The sequence below is a fragment of the Urocitellus parryii genome, chromosome X (assembly GCF_045843805.1).
Source record: "Urocitellus parryii isolate mUroPar1 chromosome X, mUroPar1.hap1, whole genome shotgun sequence".
NCBI lineage: Eukaryota > Metazoa > Chordata > Mammalia > Rodentia > Sciuridae > Urocitellus > Urocitellus parryii.
The window spans coordinates 37,638,382-37,654,412 of record NC_135547.1 but is presented as its reverse complement, the minus strand read 5'-3'; the positions used below and the strand labels follow the sequence as shown (position 1 = coordinate 37,654,412).

Here is a 16,031-nt window from a genome sequence, read left to right as displayed (position 1 = left end):
ATAACATACATACGTACATACACACACACACACACATACATATGCATACATAGGGTTAAATTCATTCCGAATTTCTTCCCCTTTCTCTTCCCTCCTCCTTGAGCTCCTTCTTTTACTCTATTGATCTTCATTATGTTTTTATGAAACCTGATCCCCCCACCCTTTCCCTTAGTTTGCTTTAGTTTCTGTATATGAGAGAAAACGTTCAACCCTTGATTTTTTTGTTTGTTTGAGTCTGGCTTATTTCACTTAGCATATTATTCTCTATTTCCATAAATTTACCAGCAAATGCTGTAATTTCATTCTTTATAGCTGAGTTGAACTTCAGTGTGTGCGTGTGCGTGTGGGGTGTGTCACATTTTCTTAATCCAGTCACCTTTTGTGACATCCCTTTTTATGTGTTTTTGAGTACAAGTTTTCTGTTAAAGTTTCTCTAGGATTGGGGAAATTTGAGATTTGATGATAATGTATAAGGAAGAGATATGAGCAAAGTCATTTTGGTGTAGATTTTGCGTGGAGAATCTCGTTACAAATCCTCTCCTTAGCTCTAGCATTTTTCTTTTTTTTTTTTTTTTTTTTAGTTATGGGGATTGAACCCAGGGCTTTGTGCATGCAAGGCAAGCGCTCTACCAACTGAGCTATATCCCCAGTTCTGCATTTTTGTCTATTTGAATGGAAAAATAAAGGACTTAAAACTTCTGGTATTTCCTATAGAAAGTCAGAATATTTATCTTAGGAGATTTCTTGGGTGTTTAGCTTTGTGCCTCTTTTTCATGCATTCTCAGTGGGGCAATATTGTTCTCAATAGCCTCGAAATTGATTTTGGTAGGAGCAAAGAAATCTTAGCTATTCCAATAGTTTGTGGTCTTTCAAAGCATCACAGTACATAGATGCACAGTACTTTTGTTCTATTACAATTTCAAGTGGAAGTTGAGAAAAATCTTGAAAAAGTTTCCTTATTGGTGGTACTGGACAACTTGAGAATCACCGTTCTATTCCTTTGGGAGTTCTGTTTTGGTCTTTAAAACTACAAAAAATGCCATTTAAGAATGCTGTAGGGTTTTGAAAACTAGCTATATAATGTATGTTAGTTGCTAGTGGAAATCTTGTTCATTTGTCTGATCTGTGTAAGACTTCTTAGAGTTCTTAGGATGGTAATATGGTATATTCTTTTGTAGAAACAGAATTATCTTCTTATGGGGACTTGTTCAAGTCAGTGTTTTGTGGCCTGCTCATTTGTAATTAAATCCAGTGAAAAGTATAGAGAAGGCATTGGGCAAGTAGTTAATTGTCACTTTAAAATCAGAAGTTCACTTTTAAATTGTTCTTCTATTTTGTATGTCCTATGAGCTAAGAATGATTGTTAAGATATTTTAAATGATTAAAAATCAAAAGAATGTTTCAAGGCATATGGAAATTATATGAAATTCAAAGTTGCATAAAGCCTATTGGAACAGTCATGCGTATTCACGGGTGCATTGCCTCTGGCTAATTACAGCTACAAAAGCAAAGTTGAATAAAGCACATGGCATGTAAAAGCTGAAATGTTTTATTATTTGGCCTTTTATCCCCCAAATTTCTTAACCCCCACTTTTTTTTCCAGTATTGAGGAATGAACCCAGGGACACTCTACCACTGAGAGACATCTTTAGCCCTTCTTTGTTTTGTTTTGTGCTGGAGAATCAAACCCGGGGCGTCAAGCTTGCCAGACAAGCACCTTATCACAGAGCCACATTCCCAGCCTGTCCTTAGCCCTTTTTATTTAATTTTTATGTTCACACAGGGTCTGCTAAATTGACAAGGTTACCTTCCCACTTGGGATCCCCCTCCCTCTGCTTCCTGAGTAGCTGGGATTACAGGTGTGAGCCACCATGCCTGGTTTAACCCCACTTTTTAAATAAAGGAGAGCTCCCCAAATTCACATACATACACTTGATAATTTGTCTTCTTTACTTCTTCTCACCAAAATTAAGATATATTTAGGAAAACCCATAGGACCTTAGGTGTGATTAGCTGGTTACCTTGGATTAACATCATTTAGTCTTTTTGGATTATTTTAAAACCTAAAAATCAAACTGAACATGTGGATTATTTTATATGAATAAGGTAGGCAGTTTAAAAGCACAAATCCTTTTTCTTATAACTATCTCTTTCATATGCCAAATTATCTTACCTGTCTTTGTTTTCTATCCATGTAGTCGGGACTTCATTCTTTATCGCCATCCTGGAAAGCCACCAACTTGTATCACGGAAAATGGCTATGAAGACAAGGTAAGAAGATGAGTAAATGTCAACTCAAAAGAAATTGAATAATGCTGCTGGATTATGACATATTAAGAAATAATCTTTTTAAACCTAATGAGAAAATTCTATGCCTTCAGCCTTTTCCTTGTCAGTCATCCCCAGTGGTTTTAGCTACTATTCTAAGCTGATCTGTTCTTGTTACTCTTAAAAACCCTAACTGATTCCTTATGGACCACAGAATAAGGCTCAAATTCTGAAAGTAGGCATTTAGTGTCTTAAGGTACCAAACCTCATTTCCAATTCCATTGTCTTCCATGCTTAGTTATACAATTTTTCTAGATAATTTAGCTTCTTTTCCTTTGTACTTCAAGTGTCAGTTCCTTTAATAACTTCCCCAACTCTCCTGGAGTTACTTTCTTCATTTTTGTTTTCCTAGCCATTTTGCCAGTATTTATTGTATTATTTGTATTCATACCATTTCTCTCATATAGTCTAAAAGTTTCTTGAGGGTGGAGATAAGGTTCTACTGCCCAGTAAAATACATGGAAAATAGCAGGAGGTAGTTTTCTTGTTTGAGAACACTCAATATATAAATTGTTTTTTCAGCCTATACGTTTCCTTTCAAGAAAGTTTTAGGAAAAAACTTTTATATTATTTGATCAGTGGGTGTAGGACTACCCAATATTTGAGTTCATTTTATACCATGAAGCAAAATTCATGTAACATATTAACTATGATGATGGTAAGAAAAGACTAGACACTGAATTTTAAGGATGCTTTTACAGTAATCTAGGCAAAAGACCTGGACTAAGTGCTATTAGAAATAGAGAAGAATAGTGAGAGATAACTTTGAAGGTAAATATAAAATGGGACATTAACTTGTTTTACCAATAGCCACTATCTAATTTGTTTAGCAAACATTAAGCCCTAGAATATAACAAATACTTTTTTGGCTTTTTAAAAAATATGTATTTTTTTAATTATAGGTGGACACAATACCTTTATTTTATTTTTATGTGGTGCTGAGGATGGAAACCCAGTGTCTTGTGCTTGCTAGGAGAGTGCTCTACATCTGAGCCACAACCCCAGCCCACTTTTTTGGCTTTTAAGGATACTAAAACTAAAATAACTGTAATGAAGGCTTTGTCTTTCAAGGGCTTAAGGGACTATGAAGACAGACATGGAAATAATTAATTACAGTGAAGTGATAGTTTATAATAAATGTAAAGTGGCACAAAATAAAAAAGACCTTCTCTCTGCTAGAGGGGTTTAGAAGGCTTCATGTTGAACTCAGACAATGATTCCATCAAATGTGAAGGATGGGCTATTCAGAGGAAACCTCATATGCAAAGGCATGGAGGAAGTAGGAGACCCTTTGGGACTTTAGTAGTTGTGGGGAGGGCAATGCTGAAAAGATAGGTTATAGTTATGTATTGAGGGGTGGAGAAAGCCATGCCAAAGAATTTGTCTCTTCATTCTAAAAAATAGTTGATTGAAGCTTTTTTTCCAACACAGCTTTTCAAGTTTTGAAGATTTTCAAACATTCAGATAAGTTGAAAGAATTTTATAGTGAACATTCATATACCTACCATCCCCTAAAGCCTTTTGACATTTTAATATCCTTGTTTTATCATACATCCATCTCTCTGTCCATTCACCAATCCAGCTTACTTTTTGATCATTTTAAAAAATTCTTTAGTTATACATGACAGTAGAATGTATTTTGACATACCATACATACATGGAGTATAACTTCCCATTCCTGTGGTTGTACATGATGTGGAGTTTCCTTGGTCATGTATTTACATATAAACATAAGAAAGTTATGTCACATTCATTCTACTGTTTTTCCCATTCCCATCTCCACTTTTCCCCCCCAGTTACCTCCTTGTCCAATCCGGTGAATCTCCACTGCCCCCATCCCCTGCGATTGTGAGACAGTATCTTCATATCAGAGAGAACATTGTATCTTTGTTTTTTGGGGGATTGGCTTATTTCACTTAGCATGATAGTCTCGTTCCATTCATTTACTGGCAAATGCCATAATTTCATTCTTTATGGCTGAGTAATAATTTTTGATCACTTTTAAGTAAATTTCAGACATCACTACTCTTTTTATTTTTTAAATTTGTTTTAATTAGTTATACATGACAGTAGAATGCATTTATGCACTTTGATATACATAGATGGTATATAATTTCTCATTTTTCTGAGTGTACATGTTGCAGAATCATTGGTCATGCAGTCACACATATACATACAGTAATAATGACTGTTTCATTCTACTATCTTTCCTATCCCCACATCTCCTCCCCTCCCTTCCCATCACTTCCCTCTACCTAATCTAAGGTAATGCTATTCTTCTCTAGTGCCCCCCGCCTTATTGTTAATTAGCACCACATATTAGAGAAAACATACAGTGACATAGCCACATCAGTGTTTATAGCAGCTCAATTCAAATAGCTAAACTATGGAACCAACCTAGGTGTCCCTCAATAGATGAATGGATAAAGAAAATGAGATACACACACACACACACACACACACACACACACACACACACACACACTCAATGGGATATTACTCAGCTTTAAAGAAGAGTAAAATTATGGAATTTGCCAGTAAATGGTTCAAGTTGGAGAATATCATGCTAAGCGAAATAAGCCAATCCTACAAAACCAAAGGCCAAATATTTTCTCTAATATGCAGATGCTAATTGACATCCCTACTTTTAACCGTGAATCCTGATTGAAAGTTTTTAGGGGAAGGTATGATATAATCAGAGTTGTTTGAGGAAGAGGAGTGTTAGTTTTTGTATTTTAACAATTGTGTAGAGCATTGCCTGAGGTGAGATTTGTACATTTAGATCTTTGCCAGGTAATGCTCAGCCCATTTTTATTTTGCTATGGGGTTTGTCTGAATTGCCCAGGCTGGTCTCAAACTTGGAATTTTGTCTCCTCTTTCCGAGCTTCGGGGATTATAGGCATGTGTCGCCACCTGGAAACAAGCATGACTTTTGTTTTTTTTTAAACCAAGGATTGAAGGAATTAGCTAAGAAGTTAACCCCTCAATTTTGTAGTAATCTCAGTGTCTTTCCAAGAGAGACATGAAAAAGTTTCTCTAGCAGTATGCCTCCTATATAATGTATTGATATATTGCTGTGTAGATAGCTTTTGAATGAATCCCATCAAGTCCCTTTCCTCCCTAAATCTGAACTTGAGATTTGATGTAATTTCTCTAGTTATTCATAGAAGTTAGGATGGTATTTTTGATTTTTTAAGGCATTTTGTTATTTTCAGTGACTCAGTTTGTAATTGTTACCATATTATTAAAAATGTGCAGATCAGGACTTATTTGGTGTATTAAAGGAACATGACCAAGGCTCACAGTGGAAGGAACTTCATTAGTGATTTTATTTTTGACATTTAAAAGTCGCGGTCAAGAAAATATCTTTTAAGAATAACTAGCATTTACTTTTTCATTTTTAAAGTCATTTTAAAAATTAATATATTATTTAGTTTATCAATTACTGATAAAACAATTTCTGGTTGGTTATCAAGTAAATTTCATAACTGTAATGTGTTATGTGTGTTTTTCTTCAGATTCTTCTCTGCTCTTCAAGTAATGGTCATTATGATTCTGTGTACTCAAAACAATTTCAATCAAGTGCAGCCATTTGTCAGGGTATGTGAAATCTTCATAAATATTTGGGTGTGATTTCACACAATTTGTTGCTAGTATTTAAGTTGCTGGATTTGTTGTTTAACTGGGGATTGAACCATGGGACACTTTACCACTGAGCGATATCCTCAGTCCTTTTTTAGATACAGGGTCTAATTAAGTTGCTGAGATTGACCTTGAACTTGAAAATTCCCTGCCTAAGTCTCCCAAGCCACAGGCATGCGCCACTGTGCCTGGCTGTTGCTAGTCTTTAATTTGAGGGATCCACTTACATATAGCTTAAAAAAAAAAAAAAAACTTGTTGGTATCTATAGAATTTGTATGCTGGATTGTGACTTTTCACACTTATAAAAATGTCACATTTTGACAATTGAAGTTTTGGTCCTTTTTTCCTTCAGCTATATTGTATGAAATTCTCTATAAAGATGTCTTTGTTGTGGATGAAGAAGCATTGAAAACTGCAGTTGAGGTATTTCGAAGTGGTTCCAAAAGGAACAGAAACATTGCTGTGACTGGAAGTGAGAATGCCTGTATTGATTACAAGAATTCAACTGAGGATAGGTAATAATGGAAAAGGGACTGTTACATAATAATCATGTTTCTGTGCATCATGATTTGAAAGTGGAAGGGACCTGGCAAGTTTATCACTTAAATTACGTATGTACACAAACATACCTGTATATGTATGTTAAGGATATACATTTCTTTTAATGAGGAGAGAGAAATTTTACTAAAAAGATAAACGTTGTTAGATGCTCAGACTTTGGGGTTTCTATTCAAGTCATGATCCGTTTTTTTAAAAAATATATATTTTTTAGTTGTAGTCGGACACAATACCTTTATTTTTATGTGGTGCTAAGGATCAAACCTGGGCCTTGCACGTGCTAGGCAAGTGCTCTACCACTGAGCCACAACCCCAGCCCATGATCCTTTTTTTTTTTTTTTTTTTTTAAACTGGAAGAGACTTTAGAGTTAGCATATGATTCTCAAACTTTAATTGTATAAGAATTATTCAGAGTGTTTATTATGCAATTTCCTGGACCTAACTTCACTTCACAAAATTTGAGGTCAGAGGGTCTAGGAATCTAGTTTTCAAAAAATAATTACACCCAAATATTTTGGTATAGGTTAGGCTGTGGATCATTATTTCGAAATGATAACTGAGGTTGAATGCTTGCTTCACATATACATCTAGCTCATAGAAAAATCTCTTGGGCTAAGGGAAGTTTTAGGAGTTTTTCAGTGTCTGCCTCTGGTATACAGTAGGAGTGTAGATTATGTACTTCTGAGGAAGCAGCTGTTATTAAATAAATTTAGTCAAAAACTTTGGGGTTTAGAAAATAAAGTGGGTATTGGGTGAAAACTTATTTGCTTCATTTTTTAGAACTGAGCTGATTTACCACTAGGTGGTAGTATTAGTCATTTCACATGAGACCAGTAACTGCTGCATTTATATAAAGCTCTTTGCTCTAAATCTTTTCAATTAGGACTGATGAGTGGGGTGCCTCCTGCAAGGCTGAAAATACACTAGAGAGCCATAATCAAGAAACAGAAGAATCAAAGGTTTGATATTTTCTAAGGCAAAGAATTTTCATAATCTAGTCAATGTAACCTAAAATTATTAAGATCAGATGATCTGTTCTAATTATTATGGGGCTGAGAGAGGAGTTGGTCATGTTTTCTTGTGAAAGTGCTACCTATTTGAAAATGTAAAATGTGTGTTTTCTCTGAATTTTTATTCTTATGAAATTTAAAAGTTTTGAAAACAAACTCTGGATATTTGAAAAACTTACGAAGCTTTTGTTTTAAAGCTAAAACAAAATTACAAACAATATATTATCAGTCTTCTGATGCTAAGGTTTAGTTTTTGTTTTCATTGAAAAATTATGCCTTTTCTATTCTTGAAACTAGGTGCTAATCAGTCTCTTAATTTGGAGAAACAAATTTTATGGTGTATGGGCCTCAAGTAAGTTTTCAGTTGAGACTTGCTAAATAGGGCATATACTGTTATAGTAATCTGTGTGTGCCTCAAATGTTGGTAATTTTGGAACACTTTTTAATATGATGAAATCTTAGGAAAACAGGAGAAAATGGTATTCTTTTGGAAATTTTAACAGAAGTTGACCAAAATAAACTTGGCATTAGCATGTGATTTTTAGGATACAGAAACATTTCTGTATATCAAGATAACATTTGTTGAATAGTACAGATTGAATTTTTTATGGACAAAATACCTATATTTTTATGTGATGCTGAGGACTGAACTCAGTGCCTCACAGATGGTAGGGCACGCACTCACTCTACCTCTGAGGTACAATCCCAGCCCGGGACAGTTTTTTTTTTTGTTTTTTTTTTAAGAGACTTTTTAATGTAGCATTTCTTCTAAATAATACTGGATTCTCAAACAGTTTTAGATTTTTCCAACATGAATAGTAATTTTCAACTAACAGCCTTGCGATCTTGTCAGACTGATTTTGGGGGTTTGGGAGGTACCAGGGATTGAACTCGGTGTCATTCAATCACTGAGCCACACCCCTGGCCCTATTTTGTATTTTATTTAGAGACACGGTCTCACTGAGTTGCTTAGCACCTCACTTTTTTTTTTATTGTTGTTGAGGCTGGCTTTGAACAGGCGATTCTCCTGTCTCAGCCTGCTGAGCCACTGGGTTTACAGGCATGTGCCATTGTGCCCAGCCAGACTGAATTTTTTAATCCTGGTCTACATTGCATTGGTTTATGAGTGTCCTGTGTTGGCTGTTCCAGACAATATTTCCCTTTTGCCATCTTAAAACTTAGATTATTTGAACTGTTAGACTCCTGATATTAAAAGCATGGTGAAATTCATTGTCTTTTTTCTTGTTTTAATTAAGAAGGGAAGGGAGGCAATGTGCATAGTTTTAAAAAAGAAGAAATGAAGAGGGAAGAATGAAGCTTCCCCCTTCACAGAAGGAGGATATAAGCTAAGGATGGTGAGTCTGTAGCTTGATTATTTGTGTTTTAGTCTCCAGAAAATCCATCGAAGATGCTCTTCCCCTATAAAGTGCTCAAAGCCTTGGATCCAGAAATCTATCGTAATGTAGAATTTGATGTTTGGTTGGACAGCAGAAAAGGTAATGAAACATCAACAGAATACTTACTCATTACTGCTTCAGGAGAATAATTTTCAATTTGTTTCTTATAAGAGACATTTCATCATACTGTTGAAAAAATAACGCAGCGTGGTACCTTTAATCTTATTCCTATATGATTTAAATTTCAAAGAGGAAACAAATTGGTTTAGAAGTTGGTTAGATCTTTGGGGAGGGATCTTTTAGGGTCTAATGCTTAGCTGGAACTTAAAACTGTGCAAAGAATATTTGGAGATATTTGATAACTTGTAGGAGAAGCAGAAACATTTAGTGCCTGGGAGTAAGCTCATCTGAAATTTAAAGAGTTGAGAACCACCCTCAATGAAAGATGAATAGATCAGGCCTATATATCAGATCTGATTCACCAACTATTTTTGATCCATGAGCTAATAAGAATGGCATTTAAATTTTTAATTTTTTTTAAAAAATGTTATTTGTTCTTTTTAGTTATACATGACAGTAGAATCTATTTTGAAATATTTAAACAAACATGGAATATATCTTATTAGGATCCCAGTCTTGTAGATGTACATGATTTTCAGATTCACTGTGGTATATTCATACATGTACACAGTAAAGTTATGTCAGATTCATTTCACTGTCTTTCCTATTCCTGTCCTCCCTCCCTTCTCTTCATTCCCCTTTGTCCAATCAACTGAACTTCTGTGACACCCCTCACCCTTATTGTGGGTTAGCATCCACATATCAGAACATTTAATCTTTGGGTTTTGGGGATTGGCTTATTCACTTAGCATAATAGTCTCTAGATCCATCCATTACCTGGCAAAATGTCATAAGTGATTCTTTTCTATTGCTGAGTAATAGTCCATCGTGAATATGAACCACATTTTCTTTATACAGTCATCTTGATGGGCATCTAGATTGGTTCCATATGTTACCTATTGTGAATTGTGCTGCTATAAATATTGGTGTTGCAGGGTTGCTGTAGTATGCTGTTTTAAAGTCCTTTGGATATATACAGAGGGTCTTTACATTTTTATTATTTTAAAAAAATTTAGATGTTGATGGACCTTTATTTCATTTATTTATATGCAGTTCTGAGAATCAAACCCAGTGCCTCACACATGCTAGGCAAGCACTCTACCACTGAGCCACAACCCCAGCCCCTACATTTTTAAATGGCAGGAAAAAAAAAAAAAAACAGTATATTGTGCTACACATGAAACTTATATAAAATTTAAATTTGATCGTACAAAAAATTAGGTCTACAACAGATTTGAGTAGTTCTAACAGTCTGTATAGCCCATGAAATCTAAAATAGTTAATCTTAGGCTCTTTACAGAAATTCTCCAACCCTTGAAATAGGTAATTGGTTCTCTCTCCTTGTGACTGAATTGATCAAACTAAAACTTAAAATACTGACTTCAGCATAAGCCTTTAACATTGAACTCATTGAACCTCAGTGATCCTAGGTGTAGTTAATTAGAAAGAGATTAAGCCTAGGTCCTAATGTAGTAAGTTGTTTTAAAAAAAACAAACTTTTTTTGGGAAAAGCTGCATAGTATTACTTTCAGATTGTACCTTTTTAGTGTTTGACCAATGAGATTACAAACTCCCAGTGTTCACCTACTTATGTTTTAAATCACAAAACTGTTCTGGCCAAGTTGCTATAAATTTACCACAGGAATAACCCATTAAGATTGATAAAATGGCTTTTGGGGACTTTCCCCCTAGATTTTACCTTTTAGTGGTAACATTGTCAAAAGCACCATGGCAAAAGTGAATTAGGACATTAAATGATGTTAAATAAAGTAGGAAAGGGACCAGTTCAGTTGAGTTTTAATCTTTTTTTTTTTCTTTTAATAATAGAACTTCAAAAATCTGAGTACATGGAGTATGCTGGGAGACAGTATTATCTGGGAGACAAGTGTCAGGTTAGTTTCATCTTTAAAGAATCAATGATTTATTCTTCTAAGATTGTGCTTTTAGTCATTAATATGAGCAAAATAAGATTTATTACACAATGCTAGGAAAAAATGTTTGTGTTAAATTCTAATTATAGGCTTTTGTGGTGATTAGATAAAATGATGTTCTATGTGCCTCCTTCATTGTCCCAGATTGTCAATGTCAATTCTTTTAAAAATGTAGACATTGAATTCTGTTTGGCGTACAAGTGATAATTTTGTATTGCAGGAGCAAGACCTATAAATAAACACTGAATTAGATGTATTATCATGACTTTTGTCTTTCAGGTTCGCTTGGAATCAAGTGGGAAATATTATAATGCTCATATTCAAGAAGTTGGAAATGAGAACAACTCTGTAACAGTATTTATTGAAGAATTGGCAGAAAAGTAAGAAATAATTGTTAAATTACTAAGATCTTTGGCTCCTGATTCAGCTTTTTTATAATATTAAATTGAAAGTTATGAGGATGTTAGTAGGAGAACCAGATTCATATCTAGTACTGCCCTTATTATCTTGAACTTTAAAGCATTGATGAAGTGTGAAATCTCAATATAGGTATCACTTATGGGTAAAAGTTTCCAAATCATGTCATTGTCTTGTTACTTGAATTTTTAACAGTTTTAATAGCAAAGCATTTTTCCAATTATGTTTTCTAAGTTTTTGCCAGTATTCAAGATAAACTAGTCCAATCCTTTTCAAATTTTACCTGGAGGACTTCTGAAAACACAGATTTGAGCCCAATCCCCTTAGTTTCTGATTCAGTAAGTCTGGGGTGGAGCCCCCAAATTGGAACTTTTAACAAGTTTCCAGGTGATGCTGTTAGTCAACTTTAAGAGCCTTTAAACGATGCTGACCTAACAAACAAAAAACCTCAGCAGCTGAAAACAATAAAGTTCATTTTTCTCATTTAGCATGTCCATGATGAATCAATAAAGGAAGACCCAGGCTCACAAAGGCTCTGTTGTGACACATACATCCATAATCGCAGGCAGGGAAAATAGTGAGAACATGACAGATCAGTTACTGGTCCTTAAAACATCTTACAATTTTATGACCAAAGTAAGTCAATGGAGTGGGGAAATTGGATCCTCCTTTAAGGAGGGGTAGCAAATATTTGTGAATTAATTCTGTCTACCAGTTTGTCTTGTAGACAGTGATGATAATACAAACAGCTGTGAAATTTTACAAACTACTCTGCGGTTTTTTAACCGAAAAGGAAAAAACAAAAAGCAACCAAACCTATGGCAAGCTAGTATCAACAGGTTTAAAATATACTTGAAAATGAAGTAGGAGTGGGGTTTATATACTGAATTAGAGTTAAGTCTGTTGCAGTGGTTTCATGGTGGTATCTTTAACTTTAAGGCATGTTGTTCCACTGGCTGACTTAAAACCAGTTACACAAGTGACACCTGTTTCTTCCTGGAATGCCATTCGGAAAGGAAGAGGTTACCAGAAAATATCTGGAGGCTTTGTCCCAGAAATGGGTTTGTATGCTTAAGGTTTTCTTTTATTTCCCCCATTTTGTAGCCTCCCCCCCCTTTTTTTACTTGCCTGTGTTGTACTTTTTTTAAGGTATATCATATGTCCTGTTGTAGCATAGGGTTTCATAACCTCCTCACTATTGGTATTTTGGGATGGTGTAAAGGGGTCTGTCCTGTGCATGGCAAGATGATCCCTAGCTTCTGTTCACTAGATGCCAGTAGCACTTCTGCCTAGTTCTGACAACTAAAATGTCTCCAGACATTACCAAATGTATCCTGAGGAAGGGAGTGACAAAATTGTCCCAGAATGAGAAACCACTATTCTAATGGACTTTGTATAACCATAAGCTGGTATAGATTTTAGGCTCTAAAACTTGAGGGGAAAATATTTTTCAAAGAATGAGCAGAATACCTCCTAAATAGCCAGTAGTTGGGCAGAGTAGCACATCCCTGTAATCCTGGTGACTTGAGAGGCTGTAGCAGGAGGATCACAATTTTGTGGCCACCCTTGGCAGCTTAGTGAGACTGTCTCACAATAAAAAATAGAAAGGATTGGAGGTATAGCTCAGTTTAGAGTTCTTACCCAGCATGTATGAGGCCCTGGTTCAATCCCCAGTACCACCCCGCCCCCCCCCAAAAAAAAAGCAGCTAGAGATATTAAACATACTTTCTTTGAAAACAGTAATAAGGGGCTGGGATTGTGGCTCAGTGATAGAGCACTCATCTTATGAGTGTGAGGCACTGGGTTTGATCCTCAGCACCACATAAAAATAATAAATAAAGGCATTGTGTCCATCTACAGCTAAAAAGAAAATTAAAAATAGTAATAGTGATGCAGGGGACTGGATGACTTAATGTTTTGATGACAGAATCTACCTGTACTAAAGGTGCTCAAATACCTATTAATACAAAATTATCTGTTGATTTTGCTCTTCCAAGTGGAGTATCTAGTACATCCATGTAAAATACAAAAATTCCCTCCATCTATTTTTTTGGGGGGGCGGTACTGGAGATTGAACCCAGGGGCACTTAACCATTGAGGCACATCTCCAGCCCTTTTGTATTTTACTTAAAGACAGGGTCTCACTGAGTTTCTCACTAAGTTGCTGAGGCTATTTTGAACTCAAGATCCTCCTGCTTCAGCCTCCTGAGCTGTTGGGAATACAGGCATGTGTCCATTTGCTTTGTTAAGGAAAAACTTTTGAGAATTTAAGGCAGTGTGGGAACACTGGACCTTTTGCTTTGGTTATGAAATTTGTTACTTTTTTGCCTAAAAGTCATGTCGGAGATGGACATGAAGCAGCGGAAGAAATTGTTCAAGAAAGTTCGAGGGAAAGAGGTTTATATGACTATGGCGTATAGCAAGGGAGGCTCCCTCATCGCACCCAGGCTTCAGCATGACATGCGTTATGGGCACGAACCTCCACTTCACTACTCACCGACAGGAGGCGATGGTTTATCCGATGAACATTTTCATTCTCCGAATTCCTCTCAGAGACATGGTCGGGGATATGGGATGCCCAGGTGAGACTTAACTGACTTTCATGATAATGTCTTTATTTAGATCTTGGAAATAATTACTAGACATAATTACAATAGAATTGAAAAGTTCCTTAGTAGTCTGAGTATCTTTTATACTCTTTGCCTAAAGAGAGCATAGAACTGTTGAATACTTAAATTCTTGTCAAATGAGTTTGTTTGCATATTTGCATTCTCATAGTCTAAGGAAATGTGAAGCAGAGGAATCGATGCTCAAAGATAGAATGCCATCAAAATGAGTGTCCATGTGATATATGGTATTGTATCCATTAATATTGGGTAGGCCTGATACCAATATTAAGAATAGCAAAGCTCTTGAATATTTTCAGAAAGGTGTGATGATTCTATTTAATAGAGACTGAAGAGTCAGAGTAAAGAGTTCTGTTTTCCTTTCCCCTCATTTTTAGGGATTCACCTCGCTTTCTAAACAGGCACAACATGCCGGGCCCTAAAGTTAGTTTTTACCCTGGCCCAGGTAAAAGGTGCTGCCAGAGCTATGATAACTTCTCCTATAGATCTCGGTAAGTATTATAAGTGTTAGGAGTCAGAAAAAATGGGTAAGTGTAGTTTCATTGCTGAGCAATGATAATATGGACTGATATTTAAGTGTCAACTTTGAAATGTTTCAGTTGTTACTTAGAAATCATGAACAAATTACCTACCATATTTTATCACATTTCCCTTTTTTATTTTCTGAACTACGCAAGTTCATTTAGACGTAGTCACCGCCAGATGCGTTGTATGAATAAGGAGTGCCAGTATGCCTTTGTCCCAGTGAATGGGCAGATACCCAGTGGCTTGGAAGAAACTATTACATTTTATGAAGTTGAAGAAGGAGGAGAGACTGCTTATCCAACTGTACCTGTAAGTAGCCAAAGCTTCACTTAAAAAGCTAATTACTAGTTGGGGTTGTGGCTTGTGGAACAGTGCTTGCCTAGCATGTGTTAGGCACTGGGTTCAATCCTCAATACCACATTAAAAATAAAGTGATTATGTCCATCTACAACTAGAAGTATTTTTAAAAACTTGTTTTTCCTTTTTTTTAAAAAAAAGTAAATCAAATGTATAAATTTTAACATTTTTCTATAAACAATAAACCCCTTCTTCAAAATCATGAGCTTTCATCTTAGAGCCTTTTTTTTTTTTTTTTTTTTGGTACCAGGATTGTACTCAGGGGCACTCAACCACTGAGCTGCTTCCCCAGCTCTGTTTTTGTATTTTATTTTATTTAGGAACATAGACTCACTGAGTTGCTTAGCACCTCGCTATTGCTAAGGCTGGCTTTGAACTTTCAATCCTCGTGCCTCAGCCTCCCGAGCTGGATTACAGGCATGCACCACCATGCCTGGCTCATCTTAGAGTTTTTAAAGATGTGTGATGAAACTTTTAAGTTGTTATTAAGTAAGGGGTAGAGGTAGACAATCTTACCCCTATTATATTGGCTAATATTGTTTTTTAAAAATATTTTTTAGACATTGATGGTCCTTTATTTTGTTCATTTATTTATATGCATTGCTAAGAATTGAACCCAGTGCCTCACACATGCTAGATAAGCACTCTACCACTGAGTTGCAACCCCAGCTCCAATATTTTGTTTCCTTCATCATTACTTCACATATTTTTATTCTGAAAAATACAATTTTAAAACATTTACTTAGAGACTTTTTTATAACAGCAATTCACAGTGTTAGTTTCTTTAAAAATATCCCTCTAGTTTTTTTCTGACTAATGAAAGTGCATGTGTATATGTCTCTCTTTGGTATAGAACCATGGAGGTCCTGCTACAATGGTTCCTGCTGCTTCGGGATACTGTGTTGCAAGACGGGGACATAGCTCAGGCAAACAGACTTTCAATTCAGAGGAGGGCAATGTTCAGACTGACAGTGGTGAGTCAATTATTGTCAAATACTTTTTAAAAGATGATTCTATGGCATTAGCACATCAAGGCTATGAAGTAGACCATAGATTTGGTTTTGAGTTCTTACTCTGTTAGCTTGTTTTGAAAGAATTCAAAGTTCTTACCTCAGCTT

The 16,031-nt window shown here is 35.5% G+C and overlaps 1 protein-coding gene across 3 annotated transcripts in view; it reads left to right on the top strand.

Annotated features, from left to right (window-relative positions):
• Positions 1–16,031, top strand: part of Alg13 (ALG13 UDP-N-acetylglucosaminyltransferase subunit) — a 72,757-nt gene that overhangs the window by 32,041 nt on the left and 24,685 nt on the right. For 2 of the 3 annotated variants that reach the window (XM_026396778.2, XM_026396776.2), the window contains exons 8-19: positions 2,199–2,271; positions 5,847–5,928; positions 6,324–6,486; positions 7,413–7,488; positions 8,927–9,035; positions 10,884–10,948; positions 11,267–11,367; positions 12,344–12,465; positions 13,740–13,986; positions 14,409–14,522; positions 14,709–14,865; positions 15,767–15,887. In XM_026396778.2, the coding sequence (XP_026252563.1) occupies positions 2,199–2,271; positions 5,847–5,928; positions 6,324–6,486; positions 7,413–7,488; positions 8,927–9,035; positions 10,884–10,948; positions 11,267–11,367; positions 12,344–12,465; positions 13,740–13,986; positions 14,409–14,522; positions 14,709–14,865; positions 15,767–15,887 (1,430 nt within the window). The remainder of the gene's footprint in view (positions 1–2,198; positions 2,272–5,846; positions 5,929–6,323; positions 6,487–7,412; positions 7,489–8,926; positions 9,036–10,883; positions 10,949–11,266; positions 11,368–12,343; positions 12,466–13,739; positions 13,987–14,408; positions 14,523–14,708; positions 14,866–15,766; positions 15,888–16,031) is intronic. The other variant, XM_026396779.2, reaches the window with a different exon arrangement.